This window comes from Lepidothrix coronata, unplaced genomic scaffold, assembly GCF_001604755.1.
Source record: "Lepidothrix coronata isolate B3197 unplaced genomic scaffold, Lepidothrix_coronata-1.0 Scaffold461, whole genome shotgun sequence".
In the NCBI taxonomy this organism is placed as follows: domain Eukaryota; kingdom Metazoa; phylum Chordata; class Aves; order Passeriformes; family Pipridae; genus Lepidothrix; species Lepidothrix coronata.
Window position 1 is genome coordinate 34,075 of NW_016690641.1, and position 10,324 is coordinate 44,398.

General features: G+C 50.3%; 1 protein-coding gene across 1 annotated transcript in view; it reads right to left on the reverse strand.

The window, feature by feature from the left end:
• Positions 1–289: 289 nt before the first annotated feature.
• The window catches only part of DNAJB11 (DnaJ heat shock protein family (Hsp40) member B11), a 12,453-nt gene continuing 2,418 nt past the window's right edge, over positions 290–10,324 (reverse strand). The window contains exons 3-10 of the mRNA XM_017839704.1: positions 8,743–8,840; positions 7,732–7,864; positions 6,732–6,874; positions 6,063–6,145; positions 5,504–5,561; positions 4,856–4,967; positions 4,212–4,371; positions 290–1,153 (exon numbers count right to left, since the gene is read on the reverse strand). Of these exons, the coding sequence (XP_017695193.1) occupies positions 1,089–1,153; positions 4,212–4,371; positions 4,856–4,967; positions 5,504–5,561; positions 6,063–6,145; positions 6,732–6,874; positions 7,732–7,864; positions 8,743–8,840 (852 nt within the window). The 3' untranslated portion in view covers positions 290–1,088. The remainder of the gene's footprint in view (positions 1,154–4,211; positions 4,372–4,855; positions 4,968–5,503; positions 5,562–6,062; positions 6,146–6,731; positions 6,875–7,731; positions 7,865–8,742; positions 8,841–10,324) is intronic.

The window sequence follows — 10,324 nt, forward strand, 5'->3', positions numbered from 1 at the left end:
TTGGATATGTGGGAAAACTCCTTCCCTAAAAGAGTGGCCACACATTGGCACAGCTGCCCAGGGCAGTGGTGGAGTCCCCACCCCTGGAGGGATTCCAAAGATGTGGCACTTGGGGACATGGGTCGGTGGTGGCCTGGGCAGTGCTGGGGACGGTTGGACTCGATGGGCTCGGAGGGCTTTTCCAACTGAAATGATCCCAGGATTTCTCTTGCTGCCTACAAGAGGGAAGCAGGGCCTGGCTGTCCCAGGGAAAGGGCTGTGGAAACACATCACCAGGGAGGTTTTGCCATTCCAACTCAAACACACACTTTATTTTCCGTCACCTGTCCCGTCCTCACGGAGGACAGAGCGCAGGAGGGGGGAGCTTTTCCAGTAAATGCTGGTTACAGGTGGGGGAAAAGAGGGAGAACCAAGGCCATGGAACCATTCCCAAATCCCACCATGACCCAGGAATCTTTGCTAAGCTGGAGCAAGGTCCAGTTCCAAACCAAGTGTTGAGTTTTGGGACAACAGGACTACTTGGTAGTTAAGAGAGTCCACAGAGGCCTCAAAAGACTATTCCCTCCTTTTCCAACCATTCCCAATCCATTCCCAAGAGCACCAGTATTCCTGCCCCAAAAACACAGACTCTGAACCAATACCACACCCCAGACTCAGAGGGGAAGGGCTGGGATTAAAAACACCACCCCGAAGCAACAATATTTTGGAAGAGATGGACACAGAGGACGTAAAAAGCAGGAGCAGTTCTGAAAATATGTTGAGATGGTCGAGAAAAGTCACATCAAAATATATTTAAAAACCAGAAATTCCAACCTGCATGGAATTTAAAACTCCCTTCCCCACCTCTGTTTTCCTGCTCAAGGAATCTCTGTTGTTCCAGGACGTGGAACATGATAGGCAGCACCAGTTGTGTCCTGAAAAAGTATTTCCCCCAACTCTGAGCACTTCCATCATTTACAAATTAAAAATCAGCTAAACCTCAACCACTGCCCTCCCCCCTCCCCCTTTTCCATTCTCCAGCGGAAAGGAGAAAAAACCACAAACAAATCTGACTTTGCAATTCCAGGGAAGTCCAATTTTCCCAGGCATCAATATCCCTGCAATCCGTTGTACACCTTCTGCACAGGTCCTTGCTTCAACAACTGCTTGAGACCTGCAAGGGAAAGGACAGAGTGAGTGAGCAGGGCCCAGAGGGGGAGATGCCTCCTCAGATACACCCTCCTCACTCCTGAAATCCCAGGCATCAAGCATTTCAAGGAACTGACACATCCCAGGACCTGGCAGGATCAAATTCTTACCAGAACAGGCTAAAAGGGTGAGTCAGCCCTTATATCCATAAAAGCTCATCTCCTGGGGTTGGCAGGACAGGGAAGGACTGGCAGGTCTCCACTGCTGCTGAAAGGGCAAGTCCACCCGGAGCAGAGGAAGCAGAGTGGGAAGAATGGATACGTCACATTGTTTTTCCAGGAATTAAGGAGGGAGTCCCCTCTGATTAAGTCAGTTTGGTCACTCAGTGCCCTGGGGCCCCTCAGGGCATTGCTCAGACCAGCAGCAAAACCCTCAGAGCCCCAGGAGGGGCTGCCAGGACCCAAAACCAGGGGGAACTGCCAAATAACTTTCACTAAAGGAGGACATGGAGGAGCTGGAGCGTGTGCAGGGAAGGGAACAGAGTTGGGAAGGGGCTGGAGCAGCAGGAGGGGCTGAGGAAGCTGGGGGGGCTCAGCTGGAGAAAAGGAGGCTCAGGGGGGACCTTCTGGCTCTGCAACCCCCTGACAGGAGGGGGGAGTCAGGGGGGTCGGGCTCTGCTCCCAGGGAACAAGGGACAGGAGGAGAGGGAACGGCCTCAGGCTGTGCCAGGGGAGGGTCAGGTTGGACATCAGTAACTAAACCAACCAATTTACTTGTACAGAAGAAAATTCCAACCTTTCAGGCATGGAAATGCTTCAGGAAATCCTGCTAAAAGTCAGTTTATCTCCCTGCAAACCTTGTCCTGCTTGTCTGTCCTTAACTCTTTTTGGCTACACATTGTGCCACCCTTTAAAACCAGGGATTGGATGTATAATTGCCACAATAGCTCTGTTAAAATACTGGAAAACTGGCCTGGAAGTAGTAACTGGAATCAAGAGGGCTCTCTGCCAGGTGAGAACTGTTCCTGCTGATGGGCAGAGACTCCTGATCTCTTTCCAGAAACAGCAGGACAAAGCAAACCTCTCTTCAGGAGCTGCTGATCATTAGGGACAGGTCATTTTCCAGGGAGTGCAAGGTAAGTTCACTTCCTCTCTGCATCCAAAGGAGGCTCCAAGTCACTTCCTGGCTGGTGGGTGAGAGGATGTGGCTCCTGGATGTGTGGTTCTTAGAAAGGAAGGACGGGGCTGGAGAAAGGGGTACTCCAGGAACACCAAAAAAGTGGGATTAGCACCATTCCTGCGCCTCGTTTCCTGCTACCCTCAGTAGTGAACAGGGTATTTCAACACATATCCAAGGTTCAATCAGGAATTCCAACCAGGAATCCTGGCATTTGGTGCTACTGCACTTGAGGCATTTTTTACTGGAAGCTGAAGGCAATTTTTACTTTGAAATGTTGTTGATACCACCAAGAAGTGACAGTCAGCTCTGCCCTATTCCACTGGCAGGAAAGAAAGGATTATTTATCTTATTCCAAAGCTCAGAGTGGTGCTCTTGGAGCCAGAGTATCTTCTGACAGCCCCAGCAGCTGGACATATGGTTAGGAGATAAGAAATCAGGACCACAGCCAACAATAAGGAAAAAAAGAGTGTTTTGAATTCTGCAGCCCAGTTTTCCTTTGGATGTGTCCACTGAACCATTGCCACACAGCCGGAATTGACCTATTCCCTCATAAAACTCCTTCAGTCACTGGATGTTTGGAGATATCCAGCACACAGGAAGGCATCTGACTGCCTACCCAGTCACCTTCCCCTGGGAAATGTGGAATTGCTTTAGGAGGGAGGTGCTGGAGAAACACCCTGTGCCCGAACACACTCATGGCAGCACGGTCATCCCTCTGCTCCCGGATATCCCTAAAGGTGTGGGAGGAACCGTCACAGACACAGAGGCTTCTGTCACTGCTCCTTGCCCAGTGTCTTCCAAAGTGCCAAGAGCAACAGCTGGAATAACCTCCTGTGTTTCAGAGGTGCTGTTGCCTGATGAAACTTCTAGAAGGGCAGCGGAGCCTGGAATGAGACTCCACAGGGACGTGGCCACTGTGCCCTGTGAGATACCCTTGGAACAAGCAGGAAAGCACAGGGGTAAAACCACAGCAGGATCACCCAAAGCACAGCCCAGGGGCACAGCCCTCCCAGCCCAGCCAGCTGCAGGAAGGGCCACAGAACACCCGGAGCTGCAGCCACCAACTGGGCTGCCCGTGGCAGCTGGCACGGTGTGGCCAAGGCAGCAGCGAGTGCCACAGGGCTCAGCCCACCCAGGGCTTGGCTTCCCTCCATAAACTTGAGGAGTTCAGGAAATCCACTAAAAAAGCACCTTCAGAGGAAGCCCTGGAAGAAGTTCTGGGGATAGGGATTTCCTGAGGAGCTGCACTGGTACATGCCAAGAACATCTCTGCCCTGTGGCAGAGCACGAGGCCCTTGACGCCCACTCTGATGCAGAGCAGAAGTGACCACAGAGGCTGCTGCAGCAAAGAATTCCCAGCAAGGAGTAGAGGAAATCCTGTCAATTTTAGGATTTCTACATGGTTCATCAAGCTTCCATTTGAGCACTGAAGCTGAGCAGCAGATCTCTCCTAGGGGGAGTAGGATAGAAGGAGGTGTGGAGAGGAACAACCCTTCTCCTGACACAGCCTGGCATTCCTTACCCTCGACAGCAGAGGGATTCCCACAAGTCTTGCCTCCAAGAAAGTAGCAGCAGGGGCTGGAAAATCCTCCTGTGATCCCATTCCAGCAGAGGCAAAGCAGAGGCTAAGCCCAGCCAGATGGCCAGCTCCAAAACAAAGCACCTGCAAACTTGCCAAGTGCTACATTCCAGCAGCAGCACATCCCAACCTCATCTGGCTCCCTAGAGCTGCAGCAGCCAAACTTCCCTGCTTCCCAGGGAAATGGGAGTTCAGCACAGGGCATCAGCCAACTGTGTTATGTTGTACAAGGGGCACAGGCACAGGAGAGCCCTCCCTGAGCACTCCAGCCCCTGGATCAGCTGTGCCAGGTCCTTATCAGCTCTGGTGGGCTCCGAACACCCACCTTCCCGCTGGTCTGGGGTCAGCTGCTCCTTGGGGAACTCCACATCAAAGGTGATTATTAGGGAGCCTTTGATGTTGTTGTTATCAAAGTTTGGAAGACCCTCTCCCTTCTTCCACAGTTTGGCGCCGGGTTTTGTGATTTTATCCCGAGCAACGTGAACCTGGAGGGAAAAGGAATTTTAGGACATCATTATAGTGTTGCAGAATCCCAGAATCACTGAGGTTGGAAAAGACCTCCAAGATCATCTAGTCCAGCTTGCGACCAACCATCACCTTGTCACCCAGCCCAGAGCACTGAGTGCCACGTCCAGTCGTTCCTTGGACACCTCTCTAGTCATTCCGTGTTGTGTGTGTGCACCCCAGTACTCCAACACCCTTTCCAACCCTCTGGAAAGCTCCAACTGATGTTGGAGCTTTGACCCTTTGCCAAAACCTGTGGTATCAACGGATCCAGGCAGGACATGTGCCAGAACTAACACTAGCTGGGACAGCATGGAAGTGAGACCCACACTTGAGAGCTTGTTTTGGCTCCATGGGAATCGGCCTGGAAGGCTCTAGCTGAGGGAATACTGGATATAACCAGACTCTGAGCAAGCACAGGAGATCTGCAGGTAGCTCTGGGTTCCACAGCACCTTGGGCCTCACCTTGTGCCCATCCAAGTGGGCAATATCCATCTCAAAGCCTGTCAGTGCCTCGACCAGCGAGATCGTCACGTTTGTGTACAAGTCGTCTCCTCTCCTTTCGAACACTGGGTGCCTGTGGAAATGAGAGACATTGAACTTTCCTCCTTCCCCAGAGGGGAAACAGGTCCTTCAGCATCTTCCCTTCTCTTTGGGAATTTGGAGAATTCACAAATAGGAGGGGAAGTGAGGAATGAATCAAATTTAGCCTCATTTTCCTGTGCAGGATAAGTACTGCCCAATGCCCTTTCTATTTCTAGGGCAGGGAGTGCTGAGGTGTGACAAGAAGTGACTCACACAACGATCTTCTCAGTAGTGAATTTCCTTACAACAGGGAGATGGTGTATTTGTGGAAAAAGGAGGTATTTCATGTGAATCACACCCGGTGAATTCAAGCCAATAAGATTAAGATGCTTTGATAACCCCACTTCTAACGAATCCAGCTACTCCAGCACCATCAGGGTTGGACATCCTGCACAGCCCTGAGTGCCAGGGCTGCACCAACACGCTGCAGGGCAAGCTCCATGCCAGAGTGGGCAACACTGGCCAGAAAATGCCTTGCAAGCTGCCTTTATAGTCAGCAGGAAGAGTCTAATTAGGCCAGGGACTTACTTAAGAACTTTTATTCGGAAGCGCAAATCACCGGGCTCCCCATCCACGTGGGGTTCACCTGGGAGAGAGAAGGAATTCGAGGAGATAGTTATTTTTTTTCAGGAACAAGCAGGATATCAAACACAGACTTGCAGCTCACATGTTAAAGGAAAAAGAGAAACAACTAGTTGATCTTTAGATAAATAAAACTCTGCTTAAATATATCTAAAAGACCTTAGGACTCTCTGGGTGTTGCGTCAGCGGGGTCACACCTCTCTGCTGCTGTGGAAGACCTGCCTGCCTGTCAGTGGTGTCCTTCATCTCCTTGGGCACAGGGGATTCCCCCACACACTCAAGCCTGGAGCAGATGCTCCTGCTCAAGTGTTACCTGAAACATCAGACCTGGTGCTGGTTTAGTGCCCGTCCCCACTCCCAGCCAAGGGACGCTCCTGGATTTCAGCACATGCAGAGGACACAGCACTTCCAACCACCACGAAGTGGGGCTTGGACACTCCCAGTGCCATGGAGAACGGCCTTGAATCATGGAAACGGAGCAGGCCAGGGCTGAGCACACACCCACCTTCCCCAATGAAGGGGTACTCCATGCCATCCCTCACCCCCGGCTCGATCTCCACCTCCAGCGTCCGCTCCTCGTTCACAAGCCTGAAAATGGGAAGAGCAACCCAGCGCTAAGTTTTTAACTCTATTTCAGCTTTATTCCAGCTTTTTAGGTGTGTTATGGGGTAATGGGAACACCCCCACAAGCTCACACGTACTCTTGCCTTGCTCACATCTAAAACTGGAGGGTCAGTGCTGCCTTTTTTAGGTGCTCAACTAGTAGGGGAGGCAAAGTTAAAAGCTCCTAAATGCACAGGCAGCACCTGGAAGTGTGACCACAACATGGCATTCCCTTTCCAGCTGTTCCCAGCTGGAAGCTGCGTGCTTCCCCAGATGTACTGAACCAGATTTAGTTGTGGCACTCCCACTGTAGTGTGACTGTGCAAGGAATAAAAGGCTGGAAGAGGGAAGTGGGGAGCTCTCCATCTAACAGAGCTCTGCTGCAAGAATAAAGACTGGCCCATTGCAAACGAGAAACCTGCGTTAGGACTTCCCACATTCCCCAGGTCTTACCGGGAATTCAGGCACTTTCCCCCACCTAGCGGTCGGTTTGGGAATAAACATCCCTATATTACTCGGTAAAATCACAGGATTTAGGGTTCTGAGCAGCAGTGGAGAGCATTCGACTCACTTGACGTTGGGACACTCATCACAAACGACCTCCTGGGTCATCTGGAAGCGCCCAGGCCCCAGCTGCGTTGTCCTCATCTCCTGCCGGCAGTTGCATTTCCGTTTGCCCGGCGCCTGTCTGGCCACTGGCTTGTTCCTGACAACCTGCAGGGAAGAGGGAGAGCTTGGTGCCAGCACTCCTGGGGCTCCACAAGGGTCTGGATTTCTCAAACAGCCTGAACACAGAATGGTTTGGCTTGGAAGGGACCTCGAAGATCATCTAACTCCAACCCAGTGCCACGTTTTCGTGTGCGACCTCAGCAACACACCCCGAGTTTTCACCTTGTGGTCACGCATTAAACAGCAGGAAAACTCTCTCTGACACCACAATTGCCATTTCCTTTCCTTTTCCTGCACACCTTTCCACACAGGAAAGGGAACACCGGGATGGAACACCTCACACTTTGGTTGTGACACTTCCCTGTCCCACAGAACAGGGAAACTATTTGGGGTTCCCCAAACACCCAAAGCACAAAATCAGTCAATGCAAACACCAACGTGCAGAACAGGAGGGATTGTCAGCACCAGAAATGGAACTTGCTTAAAAGAAACAGCAATTTTCACATACTTTTCCCAATTATATAATCCAAAAACTTGCAGTGACACGTTTGGCCACACAGAGAGACCATGAAAAATCCTTGGTGTGGTTTTGAAGGAATTGCAAAGTGAATTTGAAGCTTATGAACAGGCCCTCAAATATCATTAAATTCTACACCTGCACTCAGCTAGTGACTGACAGCCAATAAATAAGTATTATCCCACTTTACAGAGACACAGCCAGATGGAAAAGGTGGATAAATGTGTGGTTTCTTCAGTAAACTACAGCAAAGAGCACCACAACACCCCCCACGGGCAGACACTGAGAACAGGACCATCTCTTGGAGCTCTGTTTTTTTGGGGGAGATATTCTGAGCACTGGTCAGGCACCTCAAACCTGGCAACACTCTGGAAAGTGAACTTACTTCTACGAAGTTCCCTGAATACACCTCCTCCAGCGTGACCTCCAGGTCCACGATGATGTCACTCCCCCGGGGAATGTTCCTGTCCTGCTGGCGAGGGTTCCCTCCAAACATGAATCCAAAGTCCCCAAAGAAGCTGGAGCAAAGCACATGGGTTAGTTCAGGAAGGAATCCTGGGCAAATGCTTCAGTCCCCCTAAAGAACAACCTCCTCACAGTCCTAAAGCTCCAGAGAAAACTCAGGAACATCTTTTCGCTCCTCCAGGACACCGCAAGCAAAGCAGCCACTTTGGAAAAGTTTCCTGTATTACAGAAACCAGGTTTGGGAGCAGGAACATCTCAAAATCTGCCCAAGGGAAGTCCCCTCTGATCTGCTCTACTGCTCAGCTGCCACTGCAAGGTGTAAACTCTAAGTAGGTTTGTTTTCAGTGGTTTGAAGACAAAAGAGATGAGGAAAAATTCCTAGAAAACCTGTATATTGTCCCCCACAAGCAGCACAAGTTCTCACCCAGGATCACAAGAGATGAGCAACTACAGGGATGACTTCAGGAAGTCTGTGCCTGGCTGATCCAAAGGGGCAGAAAATCAGGTGCAGGTGCCTTTAGACTGTAATGCTCCAAATTCTACAGTTGCTTTGTTGCTACAGCAACACTTTGCAGAAGGGGAAGTGTCCCCAAAGGGCACACGAGGTGTGGCAACAGGTTAAACCTCAGTCATGCACAGGGAACTTGGGAAAGTCCCCACATGTTTGATGCAGGTGCTGCACCTGACAAATCACCCACAGGGGTGTCCATGTGGGAAGTCACCCCTGGTTCCTGTTTGCTGCCCTTGTAGCAGGGAGTGGTGCACAACCAAAGGGAGAATGTCACGTGGGACACCCACTGGACATGTATTTCCTCAAATGCTCCATCTCACAGCACATCAGTGACCTGGACGGGGTAAAACCCACGAGCTTGAGCATCACAAAATCAGAGCTGCAGCTGGAGAACAGCCTAAAGTGGGAAAAGCTCCTTACTGGGAGAAGATGTCTCCGTGGGAGCTCTGGTGCCCGTCCTTCAGTCCCTCCTCACCGTAGGCATCGTACTGCTTCCTCTTCTCCTCGTCTGACAGCACCTGGAAAACACATGGAAGCAGGAAAGGCATCACCTGCAGCTCAGGGCAGTTGTTTAACAAGGCTCTGAAGGCCACAGGACTCTGCACTTGGGGACAACCAGCGAGGCTTTATGTCACAGAAGCCTTGTCTAGGACTTGCTTGCTGTGCTGGTCTAGAAAAGTTAAACATTTATCACTTAAACCCATAAAAAATTACATTCAGTTTATTAAAACAACATGGAAAATACAGACACTGAGTTTATCTTAAATATTAAAAACAAATTAGAAGGAATAACTCAGATCCTACAAGGACACACTGAAAAAAAAAATCATATACCACCACCCCTGTGGCTCAGTCAGGACTTTTAAGACTCTGAAGTTTTAATTCTGAAGTTTTGATCACATTTACTATTCCTTTCCCTGCTGATCACATTTGGGAAGGTCAGAGTTGCCAGGTGAGCTTCCAGAAGGCTGGAGAGGAGTGGGAACAAGAGGACAAGTGGCTAAACCATGAAAACCAGCCTGAAATTTGGGGTGCCTGGAGGAGCTGTGGCTGCCCCATCCCTGGAAGTGTCCAAGGCCAGGCTGGATGGGGCTTGGAGCAACCTGGGCTAGTGGAAGGTGTCCCTGCCCACAGCAAGGGGTTGGAATGAGCTGGGTTTTGAGGTCCTTCCCATCCACACCATTCTGGAATTCTGTGCAGTTATAAATGCCAGCAACAGGGACAAAACCACTGGTGGCCTCACGAGTTTCACCCAGTGGGTGAGAGTTCAATTTTCCCTTTGCCACTTGAGATTTCCAAGGAAACTGCTCCCAAACCCATCCTGAGACTAATGACTACATGCAGAAGGGTCCCAGCTCCCTCTCCTGGGATCAGTGTCCTTCCTAATGGAAACAGTTGCATTCAGACCAGGCAGCTCTGGGCTGGAATCACCGAGGCTGTCAAAACAAAGACACTGAGGAGTTCCATTAACCTACATTCCCCACAGTTTTTCGGGAAAGCTTTGCCATAATCAACTCCTCAAACCCCTGGCAGTGGTGCTGCCAACAAAGGCTTTATGGTGAGGAAAATCCTGGTTTGGGTTCTAAGGGACACACAATCCTGGCTGCATTTTGCCCCAAACCCTCAAACCAACCCGCTGCATCTCCCACTGATTTAGCAGGAGGATTCCCAAGCTGTCCTGGCTAAAGAGGGAGACAGAGACCTTCCAGGGCATCAAAACTTTCTTCCAAACCTGTTTTCAGAACCACACAGGTCAACACTGGATTTCTGATTTGATTTTACAACCATTTCCTCCCCAGTTTTTTAAATAAGAAGAATAATCTCAGCCACTGGCAAAGATTTAAACAAACTGGGAAATTTAAATAAACTTGAGGAAGAGGTAGAAAAATCCTTTCCATGCATGAAGTGCCACCAAATGTGACAAGACCCCAGCTCACAGGAAGGACACCAAGCTCACAGCTCCACGAGCTGCTGCAAAAGAGAGGGAAATACTTTTTTCCAC